This window comes from Manihot esculenta, chromosome 3 (genome assembly GCF_001659605.2).
Source record: "Manihot esculenta cultivar AM560-2 chromosome 3, M.esculenta_v8, whole genome shotgun sequence".
In the NCBI taxonomy this organism is placed as follows: domain Eukaryota; kingdom Viridiplantae; phylum Streptophyta; class Magnoliopsida; order Malpighiales; family Euphorbiaceae; genus Manihot; species Manihot esculenta.
Window position 1 is genome coordinate 13,211,203 of NC_035163.2, and position 18,418 is coordinate 13,229,620.

An 18,418-nucleotide genomic window follows, 5' to 3' on the forward strand; every position below is an offset into this window, starting at 1 on the left:
TCGAGAGGAGAACAACCCTAGCTCGGAAAATGGGAGAGAGAGAGTTCCTTGAACCTCCAAGCTCCAAAACTTGCTCAAATGCTCAAAATCTTCAAAACAAGGGTAAAACTAATGAAAATCGTGAAAGATTTGAAGGAAAACAAAACTCAAAACCGGCGAGGGATGGCGGAGAGCTCACCTTGGCCAAAAATGGGGAAAAAGCTCGCCTGTTTTCGGTTAAGAGACCCCTTTATAGGTGGCTGGCCAGGCCACGTTCGGGAGCCGAAAGTGCCTCCGCATGCATGCCATGTTCGGCGGCCGAACCTGGACTTCCCTCACTTATGCTTTCGGGAGCCTAAGGCACACCCGAAGCGCATGCATGTTCGGCGGCCGAACCTGAGTTTTTCTCCAAGGTTGTTTCCATGTAAAAACTCATTTCCTTTTTACTTAAAACCATGAAATACCTTAAAACATTTTATGAAAACATGTTTCTACCCTACTAGAGGCTTCCGACATCCGAGATTTCACCGGACGGTAGAAATTCCGATACCGAAGTCTAGCCGGGTATTACAGCAATATTTAAGCCTCACGCGTCCTGAAGTCTACTACTTGGTACACAAAATGTCTCAATTTATGTATGCTTCGACGAATGTTAATTAGTCATTGTCAAACAAATTTTAATATACTTGAAAGCAACAGCAAGATATGATCTTTTAATTTCAAAATCGTCGAACACCAACCTGAATGTGTTCACGGATGTTGATTAGGCAAGTAATATATATATAACTAATTTATTTTATTATTTAAATATTTTTTATATGATAATTATTTAATTTTTATAAATATACTTTTAATATTTTATTTTTTATTAAAATAAAAATATAATAAAATTTGTATTGTAATATTAACAATATATTATATAAAAAATAGTAAAAAATTAAAAGGTTACATAATAGTGACAATTAATATAATAAATTGTATTTATTATATAAAAATAAAAAATTAAAAAGTCATATATTAAAAAATAATAAATTATATTTAATATATATATTAATTATTATTTTATATAGAAATAAAATTAATTTATTTTAGAATTCAGCTTTATTTATATATATATATATATATATATATATATATATATATTTATTTATTTATTTATATTTGTATTTGTTATTATTCATACTGACGGAAAATATATAGTATCAATTAATTAATAGTGCTGATTATATATTTTTTAATTTATTTATTATTAAAAATAAAAATAAAATATATACATTAAAATTTTAATTTTATTGTGATTTTTAAATTTTTAAAAAATTTACTAATTAATTTCTATTTTAAAATCACTCAATTAAAATATTTTTATATTTTATATAATCTAATGCTTTAGTTGTTATATTAAAACAATAGTTAGTTGTCTTGAATTTCTATACTATTTATCTTTATAATTTTAATATATTTATTATTTAGTTATTGTAATTTTAAATATTCACATTATTTAATTTAAAATTAATTAATAATTTTTTTCATAAAATTAAAAAATTTAATTTTATAAAATATAAATATATTTTAATTCAGTAATTTTTAAATAGGAATAAATTAGTATTTTTTAAAAAACTCACGGATTTTATTGCAATTCTTCAGAAAATATAAAGGCAAAAAAAAAAAAAAAAACGTTCACGTACAGTAAAATGAAGTCGTGGTGGTATTGGGACCGCAAACAGAGAGTGAGCCTTCCTTGCGGATAGGAGAGAGTTGAGACTTCAGTTAAGACTCATACAACGAAGGAGAAACAAAAGCTATATATTATAAAAAAAAAAAAGAAAAAGAAAGTAGAAATCTTATGTAACTAACGATGATTATAGAAGCACAAGCTCATAGCCTGGTGCTGCTCTCTGCCTCTTCTTCGACTTACGCTCCCAATGTCCAATCTCATAAAAGCTCTCATCTTCAAGTTGGCCTCTTTAATCGACGATTTCCATTGCCCATTTCTACTGGCCTTCGCACAAGGAGATCTCGTTTCAAGTTAGCTGCCACCGTCACCGACTATTCCCTTTCCGCTTCTCCTCCTCCACCACCGCCGGACAAGGTTGGACTTTCTGTTGTGAAAATTTTATTTTGCTTTATTACTCTGTTTTGGTACTGATTGATATAGGGATTCTTTTCTTACTAAGGATGATGGACAAAGGAAGGTGCCTGACATGCAAACGCTGTTCAGAAGATTTTGGAAAGTGGCTGCTCCGTATTGGTTCTCAGATGACAAGGTCCAAGCCAGATTGCAGCTGGGTGCTGTCTTTGCTCTCACTTTGGCCACCACTGGTATCAGCGTTGGCTTCAATTTCCTCGGCCGCGACTTCTATAACGCCCTTGCTAGTGAGCTCCCCCGTCCTCTTTTCTGTGCTAAGCTAATCCACTTTGCTTATTTTTCTTTTTTCTTTTTGAATAATTGCATACAATCTATGATTTACCTTCAGTTACACTTTGATCCTGTTGTTTTAAAATTTACAAATTTAGCTTTTGTACTATCTTAGCTCATCAATTCAAAACATCCAAACACTTCCTCCCAAACATTGTAAAATGCTGTGAAAAATTAATAGTTTTATGATAAATTTTAAAATGTTAAATCATTAACGAATCAATTTGTTTGTTCTGGGTTTAAAGGATTATAGGTCCCAAGTTATTGGATTAACTGAATCGGTTTTGAGGTCAAAAGGATTGAGAATTAAAAGAGCTAAACACTTACCCCTTTACTACTACTTATTATTATTATTATTATTAAATTCATAATCTGTTTTGTTTCTGTCTACCTTTCCTGTTTTTGTTGTTCTCTTTGAAATTTTTGGTAATATATTGAGCAAATGTTGGATTCGTTTTTTTTTTTTCCTTTTTTTGTTGCTTTATGGTTTAGCTAGGTTAGGTTTTGCATCTCATTTGGCAAACACGCGGATAAGAGAAGGATGTGTTCCTTGTTTCATTGCCATTTTTGTTCAGCTCATCTTTGTTTTCAGAAGCCAAATGTTCTTCTTTCAAAATCATATGGCTTAGCTGCAGTAGTTGGGTTACAATTGTCTTGAGAAGGAGGAAAGATCAATGCTACAACAAAGGAAGAAAGTATGGGTCTTTTTCTTGAGTTAGGATATGCTTTGGAGAAAGGATATGTGTAGTAAGATAGAAGAGGAGAGGGAGAGAGATGGACACGGGAGAGAGAAGGAGAGAGGGTGAGAGATACAAGGATCAATATTGTAATAATGGTAATAGTAGGGATTAACTTGTCAAAATATAAGGCCCTACATGTAAAAAATTGTAAGGTTCAAGGGCCAACTTGTCAAATAATAGAGATTAATTTGTAAATATTAAAAGTTTATGAGGACCTTAAAGTTATTCACTGATAATTTTGATAATTAACTTTCAAATTTATTTTTGAATTATTTAAATTTTATAAGCTGATTCCATGGGATCCACATACTAACATGTCCAAGATGTGAAGTTATCATTTTCAATGTCGGCATTTTGTCACTTAAGTGCTAACTATACTAAACCACATGCCCTGAATTGCAATTAAAAGAAAATCACAGGCTTTGAATGCTAAAAATGCCAAATTGATGGTACTTAAGTATAGTTTCCTCTTCATTGTGTTAAAAAAAATGTCTACTTAACAATATTTAACTCTTCTTTTAATAGGATATTTGAAAAAAAAAGTTTATTTTTATGACTGTTAATATCTTTTGTTCTAGAAAGTATAATAGATTGTGTTTAGGGTAATTTATAGTCAAGTCCTTGAATTTTAGCAAAATCCACAAATTACTCCTTGTCTTATGTTCAGATAACAATTTGATCCTTCAATTTTAATTCAGTTAACAAATAAGTAATTCTGTTAAAAATAAGGTTAATTTTCTGTTAGCTTCTCTTTGACTTTCATAAGACCTTTTTAATGGCGAAATTGCCCTTGTAAGGTTCTCCATCCCCTTCATATGCAACCATCCCTTCAAGACCCAAAGAAACTTAAAAGCAATGGTAAGACTAGCCCTTATCTACTTGCTTTGATACCATTTATATGAAATGATCAAATCATCTGTACCACAACGAATTGATGAAGGAATGAGCCAGGTTTTGATGAAATAGATGAAACCAAAGCATGCATATGTATTTGAGCTTTACTTTTGAATCATTTTCATTCAAGATTTCACCAACAATCTCTTCAACAACATCTTCCAGTGTTGTAGTCCAATGGTTCCACCAGATTCATTAAGAACGATAACTATGTGAACCTTCCAAATTCAGAATTCTGAAAGAAGATTTCATATTGATTGAATCAGGCACAAGTATATAGATATGTGAGCATGTTTCCTACCATTGTATTTTCTTAATGTGTTAATGGTTGTCAATATAAGCTTTGTGATTATTTTGATATAATCGAGATTTATGTGGAAACAAATCATGCCTCTGGAAATCTGGGTCTTTTATAGTTTTTTTGCAAAAGCTCTATTTTGCCCCTTAAAATATGAGCCAATACTTATATGTGCCCTTAAACTTTTTTAGTTCTAAACCAGTTCATCTATTAAAATAGATCAAATAAGACATTTATGTTTTAAAAATAGATCAAATATACTCTTCGAGGACATATAAGCCCTTCAAATTTTAAAAATGTTAAATAAAATCTTTATATTTTTAAAATATATCAAATAAGCCCTTATTTGTAGTTCATATATATATATGATTTCAAATTCTATCTCGCTACTTTGTGAACATCCTCTGGTGGTGTATTTGAGCTTATATTGTTTATTCACTTCTCAATAGAATAATCATAGTCATGTTTCATTAGATCGTAATTAAAAATAAGATGGTGCTATGATGAAGGCCAATAAACCTATGTAAAATATTTTTGAGCCATTCAACAAAGAATAACTTATCAATTTACTCTATGATATGCTAAATAATAGTCATTATGTTATAAATTAGGTACATAAGATAGTTGATAAGAACCCCATGCACTATAAATTTTTATGCATGACTTTGGTTGGATTTCAATTGAAGTGAATTATAGTCTATTTTCTCTTTTTATTTAGCTAAGTTGGACTTATTTGTCCTATGTTAAAATTTGAAAAGCATGTGTTCCCGTAAGGCATATTTGATCTTTTTTAAAAGTTTAAAAGTCTTATTTGGTTTATTTTAATAGTTGAAGTGTCTATTTGAGCCTAAAAAAGTTTAAAGACTTATATACTATTTGCTAGTACTTTAAGGGCCAAAATTGGCTTTTTTGCCTTTATTTTTCTTTTAAAAAGGCCATTGCAAATAAATTTCGTGGATGTTAGTTTTGGGATCTTTTTTTGTGCTTCAGTTGTTTGATTAAATATCTCAAAGAAATACTACATTATTTCTAGAATTCTTCTGCAGTCTGCAAAAAAATTAACAGATTCTTTTCAAAAGCTTATTAGTTTAATTTTTTGATCCTTTTAATTTATCTTACTGTGATGGTAGTTTCCATGATTTGATGGAATATAGAAGGCTTCACGTCCATTTCTTTAGAATTAGTTTAGACTTTAGAGACAAATTTTATTTATTTTTTTCTTTATCAGGGTAATTATGACATTTTGTAAATAATTAACAGTGAAGTGAGTGTATATTAACAGGACCTTTTTGTTAATGAAATTAAAGCTGAATGATCAAATTGCTTCTCAATTTTAAGATAGGGATTAACTTGTGGGTTTTACTAAAACTCATGGACTCAGATGTAAATTATCCTTATTGTTATGTTTTATATGAAATGATTAGAATAGAGAAAGTTAAAACGGATTTAGAAATTGTATGTATCATGGTTTAATTTTGAACCCTATTACCCCTTTACCAAACACAAGGGTTCATGTATTATTTATTTAATTTGTTTAGGCCCCTCCATCTAAGTTGATGGTGGGGGAGAAAAAAAATTTTTAATTAATTTTATTAGTATATTCACTATTATAAGTAATTATGACATTCACCTAGAACCTAACTGGAATGTTATTCACTCTTAACCATTACAATTTTAAATTTTCAATTCGATCCTTTAAACTCAAAGCAAATGCATCTAGATGCAGAGAGAAATAAAATGTTAACACGTGAAATAAGTGTGTTTGTGTTACATATGAAACCTGTAATTTTAACAACAAGAATTGAAGGGTATGTTAGTGAGGAGCATTTATAGTTATTCCGAAGAAAAACTAATACTGTAATTTCAAATGCCAGACAAGGACCAAGAACAGTTCACCAAGCAACTGCTATACTACCTGGGAGGCTTTGCTGTAGGAATTCCGGTGAGCACTCAAACAAAAAATATTGCTTCTGCACTTCCTTAGGTATTACTCTGCTAGTCTTCTCTTAAGCATTCACATATTTGGGTATCATTTTCATACTTCAAGTTTTGGTTCTGATACCATTTGTATTTTTCCCTTGTACTTGTTACTTTCATACTCATCTTTATCAATTTCTTTTTTTAGTTCTTTGTGCTAAGAGATTATGCAAGAGAAATCCTTGCTTTACGATGGAGGTCTTGGATGACAAAATATTACATGGAGCGGTATCTGACGAACCAAGCATTTTACAAAATTCAATCCCAAGTCATCATTGATAATCCAGATCAGAGAATTGTTGATGACTTAAGTTCCTTCACAGGGACAGCCCTTTCTTTCTCATTGACACTTTTCAATGCTGCTGTAGACTTGATATCATTTAGTAACATCTTATATGGTATCTATCCGCCATTGTTTGTTGTCCTTCTTCTATATTCTGTGGGTGGAACTGCAATTAGCGTTTATCTTGGAAGGGTACTTTTCTACACAATCATCTTCCCACTGAATGATTAGCTTTTGGTTAGTAAGATAATATTTTAGTGGAATTTAAGCCATTTTACTTTCAATTTCAGGGATTAGTGACTTTGAATTTCTTACAAGAGAAAAAAGAGGCAGACTTCCGCTATGGACTTGTCCGTGTTCGGGAAAATGCTGAATCAATTGCCTTCTATGGTGGTGAAGAAAATGAAATGCAACTTCTGTTGCAGCGCTTCAGAAGTGCTTTTGAAAATTTAACAGTTAAGAATATTTGTTTTGATCTTATATTGTTTACTTATTTCCATTTCCTTCTCATTTCAAGGCAATTGAATCATAAACTTAATTCTAGTTTTAAGTTAGATTGGGTGGGGAGGAGTTGGATTCCTCTACTAGATTGGAAAAAAAAAGAAAAAAACACTATCCATACCACATAGAAGAAGGGGAGGATGTGATGTTTTTCTATGTTAGTCAATTTATTGCCCACCCTACCTTCATTTCTTTGCAGTTCTATCCTTACACGAGTGCAGTGGCAGATGTACTTTGTAGTGAAAACACAATTAATAAACTGAGACATGGTAATGCATGAGTAGCAAGTAAGATAAAAACATGTAAGGTATAAGAGTGTGTGCATGCATCCTTGAGGAGCTTAGATGAAACATGTAATGGAGCAATAATAAGTCTAGTTTTGGCCCAATATAATGGGGGGTGAATTGATTTGACAATAAAATTTATTTACCTTATTCATTTAATTGTCCTTCTATACTTAATGTAATGATGCAAGCAATAAGATGGAATTTCATTTATATTAGTTCTAGCAGTTAGCTATTTAAGGTTGATCCCCAAATTTTTTGGCTCATAGGGCAGGGCTCTGATTGACTTTTTTTTTTTAATGGATTATTGGACAAATATTTTTTTCATGCTCAAATATCTGTCTTTAAATTTTTATACTATTGCAAATAGTATTTCATTACCATTGAACCATCATATACAGATGATCATGTATGTATAATTTATGTTTTTTTTCATTCTTTTTCCTGAATTAAGAGATACAGTAGGCATGGATTACACTTTTATGTATGTTATGCACATTTCACATGCACAGCACACGTATATGCATATAAGCTTAAAGAGTTCTGTACATTTTGTGGAATGAAACATCCTTTGGATCCAAGCTGAATCTAGGTTCTTTTATATTTCCTGGAACCATATTCTTTGGTTATTCAGTTCCAATCCTTGGTTCAGGTCTTTAAATTAAATTGGTTAAAATTAAATTGTATTTTTTATAAAACAAAAAATTTGAGGCTTACCTGTTCAAATATAAGTACTTTGGTTAAAATATATAAAATTCATAATATCATAATTTTCATTAAATTATAACAAAATTTATAACACTTCCATTGTAGTTTACTTATTTAACATTAGCAATGTCTTTGATTATTTTAATTATACATCTATTTCAATATACTTTTTTTACTTAATTAACATAAAAGAAAGTTATGAAATTTATACAATTTTATAACTTAATGAATTATATTAATCATATAATTATTGAATGAGTTAATGGCAAAAAAAAAAAAAAACCTGTACTTTTGATTTTGTTGCAATTACACTATACTTTTTTTTTGCTAATTAAAATATGACCTTTTAAAGTTGTTACAATTGTATTTTGCCTTTACTTGTACGGTTAAAAAACTAATAGAATTGCCACGTCACTTGCCACGTCAACGCCATAGCACTACGCTACATTAGCAAAGTTTAGAATTCATCACAAAAAAAAATAATATATTTTACTTTTATTGCAATTCCATTCTATGCTTTTATTTTTTTTATCAATTAAACTCTGCCCTTTTAATGTCTGACCAAATGCACTCTACTGTTACTTGTATAGTAGTTGGAGACTTATAAATTATCAAGTTATTTTTTTCACTGTTAAATATATTTAAAAATTACTATTTATATTATTATTTAATTTTTTTAAATTTTTATCAATAATTTTATAATAATAATTTATCTTGATCTTATTTTGACTAAAATCATTATCAACCGATTTTTTCTTGAATTTGTCTAATAACATTACTTTTAAAACTATCGTTAAAGTAATCTTATTAAATATATTAGTTATGAAGTATTAAAAACTAATTTAAAATAATATTTAACGTGATTCAATTTGAAAATATTAAAAATAATAAAATAATTTTTTAGGATGCATTAAATTATTCTTTTAACTCTCAAGTATAATGCTAATTCACCACTTTTTTCTAAATTATACTAATATTTAGAGTGGATTTAAAAAAAAATAATAATATATGGATTAAATATTTGATTATCTAGTCTAACTTGGTTAAGTGGCTAAAAGAACATGTAATTCATCTAAAATTATAAATTCAGTTTTCATTTCTCCATATCTAAAAAAATATTAATAAAATAAATAATTGTCAAAAAAATCATATAGTTTTAGTTTTATTGCAATTTTATCTTAAACTTTTAAATTACTATCAATTTTATCCTAAAATTTGCTGACATGGCATGTTGATGTGGCATCGGCGCGGCGAGTGTCGTGGATATTCCATTAATTTTTAATGACACAAGTAACAACAGGGTACAATTGGAGCAACTTTAAAAGATTAGGTGTTAGTTGGCAAAAAAAATGTATAGGGTATAATTGCAATAAAATAAAAAGTAGGCTTTTTTTGGCCATTGACTCTTATTTAATTTAACAGTTGTTAAATCTTGCAACCAATGTGCAAAATATTAATTGGTATCTTATTATGATATACCCATACGCATTTTTGTTTATAAATTGTTGAGTAAAGAGGAATAAGAGATAGTAATTAGGGTGTATCCAATCAAATATACATACGACTAGCTGCTATTAAAAAAAAAAGAAAAATGTATGTATAAAATTAGTTCTTTCATTGGTTTGGTACAGTTCTTTGTTTAGACATTGATAAAGAACCAAAACTGTGTCAAAACAGAAAATATGTTCAATCCTATCCAATACGATATGGTTCAGTTCTTTTCAGCTTTAGTAATCATGTACACCCCTATAAAACTTATACGTCCGCATACAAGTTGAATTATATGCACATTATACATCCATCTATAAACATCTGCTTGTGTTTTCTTTATTATTAAGATAGTTAAATATATGATGAGGAAAATGGGCCTGTTTTGAGCATGCTTAAACCAAAATGACAGTACTGCCTTCTGCCAATTTGTGGAGTATTGTAAGATTACTATTTTGTTTTTGCACTTTTAATTATTTTGATTACTATTCTATTTTTTGTATTTTTAATTATTTTACTAGTTAGTTTTAGCAAAAAATAATTTTGATTACATGTGTTGGCGCTTGTGTCATGAATTTCTTACTTTCTCTCTGTTTTCTTAAGAGTCTCTTTGCCACCTCCTCAGTTCAATATTGCTTCTTGGAAACTTGACAAGGGATAGGAACAGATGTGGAAAGAGGGAGAGTATTAAAAAAATCACCTTCATGCTAGGGTTCATTGTCAAATACCATGTGGATGTTGCACATTCGCAAAAATTCATGTGTTTAGAAAATTCTGTGACAAATTTATGGGTGCAAGTGGATTCTTTGTAATAAAATGCAATCCAAATGGCATCTTATGAGAAGATAACAAGACTGTATATGTAGCCTAAAAATGAGGAGGCAATACTGTAATTAGGCTGTTATCCAATGATTTGGAGAAACCTTGAGGAACCTAAGAAGAGCATTATCTGTTATTGCTAATAGGCCGTTGTGGAAGCCAATACAAAAATACAATTGCTTGGTCTGTAATTTGCTGGTGATATGATATTTCTTCAAGTGCCAAGAAAACATCATGGATGAAGTTTCACAATTGTGACCCATTATGAACCTCTTGATGTACTCAAGCATGCATTGCAAATAAAATTCTTCTGCAAGCCTATCAGCATCTAAAATCATCCTTTATTATTATTATTATTATTATTATTATTTTTTCCAATAATACTGTGGGCTTGTGGCTGTGGCATCATAGTGGTAACCATATCCCATCTGAAGGCTGCAATCCTATTGAGTACCATGAAGATGCATCTACAGTTAAGGTAGATATAGAACCCTAACTTTTAACACCCAAATAATTTCCACTCAACTGAAACTAAATAAGCCATTTGAGTTCACAACCTATATATGACTCAATTAGGTTTCAATTCCTTCTAGTTGAGGATCAAAAATTCTTTCAGAAAAAATGGCTAACAACACTCTCCTAAAATATAGTAACTTGCTGAATTTCCATTCCTAAATTGGCTAGACGAGGTATCAGAATTAGCTTCTCATTTGAGAAGGTAAGTATACTACTGCATCAGAAGTGCCCCCAGCAATAAATGAATGGGATGACAGTATGCTATAATCATTTAAATTTTTGTTCTCTCCTGCTGCCTTTGGTTTTCTGAAAAGTTTGAATTGTTTTATTTGACAGCTTTGTTCTTTCTGGATGTATTACATGGTCCAATGTGATATATTGTTGCTACTATTCTATGCAAATTTGTTCTCAGCATACAATTTCACTTCCTGACATATATTTATTTAATTTCCAGAAATTGTTGATATCTTCTAGAAATCTAGAGTTCTTCACCAATGGCTACCGATACTTGATTCAAATTCTTCCTGCTGCTGTTGTTGCTCCTATGTATTTCTCAGGCAAAATTGAGTTTGGCGTTATTAATCAGTCAGTATCTGCATTTAACCATATCCTTGGAGATTTTTCTCTCATTGTTTACCAGTTTCAATCCATCAGTGCTTTTTCAGCCATCATTGACCGATTAGGTAGTATGCTTATTGAGCACTTCCCCCTCCCTCTCTCTCTCTCTGTCTCTCTCTCTCACACACACACACACACACACGTATGCACATATGTAGTCATTCACTCCCTCAGGCATGGTTACAGTCTATGAAGCGAAGTAAGCCATTCAGTTTATTTCCATGGGAACTAGATTAACATTTGCATTAAGCATGCACTTGCATTTCACCTTATAACGAAGTAATAGCTGTTTAAGGGCAATTATTTTTAAAACTTGTGTTCCTTTAGTTATTCTCTCCTTCCTGAACCTGGAATGTATGATGAAAATGGTTGTAATGCGTTCAATGGTCTGAGATATCCATGCATGTGTTTTTCTTTTGTAGAGACCATCTTCTCGGTCATTCTTCGTTGTTATCATTTCTTGTGCTCTTTAATGAAGTCTTTTCATGGGAGAAAAGAGTTCTGGTACTGAACTGATGCTGTAAAAGTTTCCAGTGGCTTTATCATTTTCTGTAGTTTTTTATTATTATAATTATTATTATTATTATTTCTCCTCTGCTTGTGCAGTTTTTCATCAGTCAAATACTTTTATATTTGCTCCATTCTTATTATGCTTTTTTCCTAATAAACGTTTTTCTTGCTTGTTGTCCTGTACTCCCTCTCTATTACACCCTATCCAGAAATTCATTTCTGACCACATACTATGTTTTCCAGTTATCTATTTCATGCTTAAAATACAGAAACTAGGCAACGAGATTGTCAACATGATAGATGTTCTTGCTTATGAATGGTTAATTTAGCTTTTTCACTTTTTATATGCAGGTGAATTTGATGATGTTTTGGACAGCAGCATCTCTAAGCACCTGTCTGAGTTATCAGAAGAGATTTCTCTTTCATACTGTAATTTCAGAAATTCACTTGTACTGGAGTCTAATGGGTCTGTGCCAGTTGACAATTGTCAAAAATTGCTTAGCATAGAGAATTTGACTCTACAGACACCGACAAGTAAAGCTACACTGATTAGGGACTTGTCTTTGGTTATCAATGAGAAAGATCATTTGCTGGTAAGTGGATCATTTTGTATTTTGTTTGTGTTAACATAGCAAGGCGTGGAGTTTGCAAGATGTGCAATTGCTCACTGCTTCATGCATATATTAACAGGTAACGGGACCTAGTGGGAGTGGTAAAACATCATTGCTAAGAGCTTTGGCTGGTCTTTGGAATGTTGGAAGAGGAAAAATAACTTTCTATGTTGATGATGCTGATGATCCTCAGTTACCCACATCTTCAGAACTGCCTGCTAATGAAATAAATACTTCACATGAAAAAGCTGGGGAACTTGAAGGGCCAATTAATAGAAATTCTAGAGGATTATTCTTTCTTCCTCAAAGACCATATATGGTTTTGGGAACACTTCGTCAACAATTGCTTTATCCTACATGGGCTGATGATACGACTCCTATGTCAGATGGTGCTAAACCAGTTGGTATATTTTCTAAATTATCATTACTGTTTGCTTTTGTGCCACACTGCATTATTTTCCTTTTATTTATCTTTACAAAAGTCCATGGCTAATGTTTTTGAGAAACCACACAATTATGCAACTCCTATAAGTCCTCAAGTTCATGATGCGCGTCTATGATTGAATAAACTAGCATTGTGTTTAGAACCAAACAAAATAGAAACATATTCATAAGGCTTTATTTGGGTAGATGAGAATTTGATGTGCTGTTTGAATTGACGCTATATTGATATTATATGTTTTCACAAATTCAAGTCCATATCCATCTCTATTCAAATACACACTTATCTAAGTGCTAGGATAGTTTAGAATACATAGAGTTCATCATATTTAGCTTGTTATGTGTATTGATAAGTCATTATAAAGTATATTGTAAGTTGTAACCTGAGAAGTTGAAAATCTGCGGAACAGCCTCAAAAGTTAGGGATTTCTAAAGATGATATCCCCAAAACCATACAATGAGATAAAAATTCCATCCCGTATTCCCCTGAAAATTCCAAATGGTTCAGCTCAGAAATTTGAGGATTGTAGCTTACCTTTTGTCCTAAATAATCCACCTATAAGAAAATCTATTAAAATTTTAAACGTGCAATAAAAATCTAAATACTCATCAAAAGATGACAAGTCAACAATGTTAAATCCCACATCAGTTGTGAAAATGGGTAATGTGCCCCTTATATGGGCCATAGGCACTCTTCCCCCTTGAGTTAGTTTTTAGGATGAGTTAGACCTGACCCAAATTTAACATGGTATCAGAGCCTCCCCATCTGATGTTGGGTCTCCTATAAATATGTCACGCACCAGTAAAATTCTGAGCGTGAGAGGGTGTTGAATCCCACATTAGTTGTGGAAAGGGGTAATTTGCCCTTATATGGGCCATAGGCACTCCTCCTCCTTGAGCTAGTTTTTGGGGTGAGTTAGGTCTGACCCAAATTTAACAAACAATAATCTATTTTCCAATATTGTAAAATTTGCAACGTAGCTAAAACTATAGAGGACAATAAGATAAAATCATTTACTACAATCTAACTTCTTAATAAATTACAACTTGGTTTAATTCAACTACCTATGACAATCATATTTTTGATGTTTGACTCTTGAACCTGGAAGTGTGATTTCGAAGTAGATTTAGCTTAAGTTCAGAAATTTGTTTAGCCTAATATGCTCAAATTGCAAACTTGATGATGTAACTTTTAGTATTTTTTTTTTTTAATTGAATGGAAACATATACAATGTTCTACCAGATAGTGTGGCGTCCATTGTTGTTGCTACTTAGATTTGCCGTTGTAGCTATTTATAGCATTCTCCTTATGTGGTAATACTATTGTTTTCAATAGCAGGTTCATTGTCATTCTTGATGGGAAAATCAAACTCAGAAAATGGGGGAGCAAAGCCCAATAAGCCTACAACAGATGATTTAATACAGGTTCTAGAGAATGTTCGTCTTGGCTATATATTATCACGTTTTGGCAGTCTGGATTCAACATATGAGTGGTCCAGTGTTCTCTCCCTTGGAGAGCAGCAACGCCTTGCTTTTGCACGTCTTTTGCTTTCAAAGCCAAAGCTGGTTCTATTAGATGAATCTACCAGTGCGTTAGATGAAGCCAATGAGGTATTTACAGATTCCAATTTCTTTATTTCTCTTATAATGCAAATTTGCATAACCAATGTTCCCAACCCTGGAAAATGCAAGACTTTTTGGATTGTTTGCTCAAAAAGGATTCCTAGTCATGTAATAAAAATTCTTTGTGGTGAACCTGACAGTAAATAAGCCATATCTCAAATAAAATAGTATTTACACTTAGCAGGAGCAAAGTATAAATAATAAGTTTAAATTCAACACAATTATGTTAAACTAATTATAATTTAACTAAAAAGGATAATGGCCACAAAAATCTTCAAACTATTCGTATTTTAATAGATATATCCAAACTATGAAAATTAATTAATATATCATGTACTAACCACTTAAATTTATTTATACCCTACTGTCATATTGAATTATTAAATCTAACAGAAATAACATATCATCATCCCAAGTCAGCATGCTAAATTAATAGTTTCATATAATTTAAAAATGATAATTATAAAATAAATGTAAATTTTATCAATTTCAATAATTATATCTTAAATATTTTTTTAAAAAATAAATCCAAAATCAGTTTTTTTATTTTATTTGATTTTGGATTTTGATTATATTTACTTATAATTTCAAACTATACATTTCTAAGAGTTGATAACTTTTTTTTTATGATATTTTTACATTGATAAGTGTAATTTTTTGTGTAATTATAGGACATAAGTATTAACTTATATCAAAAAGTAAATTTTTGCATAGTTATAGGCCATAACTATGCAAAATTTACACTTATTGACGCTAAAAAATTATAAAAAATGAGTTATTAATTCTTAGAAATGTATTATATGTAGTTATAAGTAAACCAAATCAAAATTAAAAATCAAATCAAATCGATAAATTAATTTTAGGTGTATTTGTTAAAAAAAAGTTTAGAATATAATTCTTGAAATTAGTAAAGTTTGGAGTTTTTCTAATAATTATCCGTTTTGTGTTATATTAAAATATTTTTTTTTTTGAAATGGTGTTATATTAAAATATTAATTTAGAATGTTTACTAAGAATGATAATGTAATATTTTTGTAAGATTTTACCGTTCAACTTAATGGTAGGGTATAGATAAATTTAAATGGTTAATATAGAGTATATTAGTAAACTTTTTATAGTTTGGGATATTTCTGTCATAGTTGAGATTTCTCTTCTTTTTTTTTCATTATACCTAACTAAAATTAGATTTAGTAAAAATATAATTCTAATTTTGTAAATATAAACTCATTAAATTTTTATTTAGCTAAACCAACAAAAATGTCAACTGCCTAAACTGTTTTTTAAAGGATGAAGGAGACTAAACATAGCAGTTTATTAAAAATAAACTCACATTAAACCTACTTTTATTTAAAAGTTAAAATTTCAGGGGGGCTAAGCTTAGAGTATATTAAAAATAATTCCACATTTAACGTACTCTCGTTTAAAAATTAAAATTTCAGGGAGGGGGCGACAGCCCTCCCCTGTCCCTCTTAGGTCCGTCACTGTTGAGAAGTGCTGGGTGAAATAAGAAAACTGGAAACAAATGGATGCTAGTCTATGTCAAGTTGCTTGCCCTGTAATCATGGATCCAAACCACTTACTCATAAGTTGATTTGAAGGTATATGATTAGACTCTTTGACCTTTAATTTTGTTTATGGTTGTGTTGTATTATTGCAGGCTCATCTGTACCGGCAAATCGAAGCAGCAGGCATAACTTATGTAAGTGTTGGCCACAGGCGAACTCTTTATGAACATCATAACATGACATTACGTATATCCACAGCAGATCCCAACTGCAACAAACGTAATTGGGACATTGAGTCCATAAGTTCTAAACCCATGTATGATTTTTCCAGTCAGTGACCAGTGTACATGATAGCAGCATTAGCATCTACACCATGGTTAATATAAAACTGTAACCTGTAAATTTCTCCGAATAGAAGAGCATAAAGAAAGAGGAGCTTTAATATTTCATTTAAGATAATACTCATGATGTCAATGGTCAATTAGTTAAGAGTTCATTTGGAATTGTCTCCAGTAAATTTGATGCATCTCAACATAATATTCATGGAATATTGGAAGATCTTAATCACAAGCATGTCTGGTAGTGTATGGGCCTAGTTGAAAGAGTGGAATTGAGCTTATTTTATATAAAAATGTTGAGCCCAAGTGAAAAATCCATATGAAGCCTATCACCAGGCCAATGGCTAAAATGGCCAATTTGTTAAAATATAAAGAGGATTCAATCCTGGTGAAACTCTTCTGGTACGCATGTAAGGAAGTTGTTTGAGCTAATTAGGACTTAGTTTTGGCTCGGAGAAGTTGATTTGGATTCAAATTATCTCTTCCTTATTTTATGCCTCAAATTAAGGAAGTAGTAATTTAATTGTTCTACAAGTCATAATTTAATATGTAGAACATTAATTTATCTCTATTCTACTATGAGTGGAGTGTTTTTTGTCTTTGGTTTATTTTATTAGTTTTATTTATTTTATGTTACATGATGGACGTCCTTGTCTTTTTAAACACATATATATTCTACAGTATAATTTTAATTTAATATACTAAAATTAGGAAAACACAAGCTAATCTTGTTTGGATGAGGATAACTCTAACTAATTCTACTAAAATATGAACAACTCATTATTATCCTACTAGAATATAGAAAATCTTAAATTTTTATATGGACCCTTATATGATAGTGTTTCGATCTTAAAATACAAGTTGGCCAATGTGTTACAAGAAAATCCAAAAGTTACAAAATTGAGTTAGAATGAAACATAGGCTAAAAGAGAAAAACATAGGTTACGTTGTATTGAGCGATACATATTGTATTTTTCACTATTTCTTTTGTCACACTCGTACTTTGAAATTACTCCTTGTACTTGCTTGCATCAGACCCTCCATCTTCAAAATGATTTCTCTTCAAATTTGCAGCTGTAATAACAAAAGAAGGATTACATGTAATAAAATTAACACATATGGAGAACTCTCCTTTCTCGGAGAACATGCTTTTATGTCTTATATCCTGAAAGTATACAACACCTCATGGATCAAGTCTCAATTTCCTCCAAAAAAGAATCCCCACCTAATACATATCCAAACCCAATTTCTTAATTTGAATACCGCATATTTCTATTATAGAGTAATATTCCTCACAGCCTTGTAACCATCACACATCCTCCGAGGATCATCCTTGGGCATTAAATAAATAACCAAGCAATTAAAGCATAATAAAAATAAACAATACTTAAACAAAACACTTTTAGCACTTCCCACCTCTTTCAAGTGAGATTGCAATTTCAATTTTACTTCTTTTTTCTTATCTTAATTCACTTGCAATTGCAAATTAGAAAAACTTTTTTTATGCTATAATCACAAATTGAAAAGATATAGATAACTAAAAAGAAAAATTGCACAAAATAATAAAGAAAATTGAACATATATAATATAATAAAGATAGGTAGGATTAGATAAATTGAAATTTATCTACGACTTATATTTTAATACAAAAATGATGCAGAACCCTAGGATTACAAGTAAACCCTAAAACTCCAATATGCAATATTCATATTCAAGCACATACTTTAGACAAATATAGTTGCCCTATTGTAATCCTAAATAATAATATAATTAGAAATATAGATAAAAAAATGATAAATAAAAATAGAATACCACAGGAAACTAACTTTGAGAAGTTATTAACTCCTGTTACAACACAAATAAAAGGGA

General features: G+C 30.5%; 1 protein-coding gene across 2 annotated transcripts; it reads left to right on the forward strand.

Moving 5' to 3' along the window:
- The first annotated feature begins 1,763 nt into the window (after positions 1–1,763).
- On the forward strand, positions 1,764–16,707 carry LOC110612053 (ABC transporter D family member 2, chloroplastic). Of its 2 annotated transcripts, none has more exons than XM_043955153.1 (10): positions 1,764–2,068; positions 2,154–2,352; positions 6,202–6,269; positions 6,453–6,779; positions 6,878–7,042; positions 11,358–11,586; positions 12,383–12,624; positions 12,722–13,046; positions 14,420–14,694; positions 16,364–16,707. In XM_043955153.1, the coding sequence occupies exons 1-10, from the start codon at positions 1,835–1,837 to the stop codon at positions 16,547–16,549; spliced, it is 2,250 nt and encodes a 749-aa protein (XP_043811088.1). In that variant the 5' UTR covers positions 1,764–1,834; the 3' UTR covers positions 16,550–16,707. The 2 variants fall into 2 exon arrangements, with proteins under 2 accessions (XP_043811088.1, XP_043811089.1); XM_043955154.1 differs by having other exon boundaries at positions 1,766–2,068; positions 14,423–14,694.
- The last annotated feature ends 1,711 nt before the right edge of the window (positions 16,708–18,418 follow it).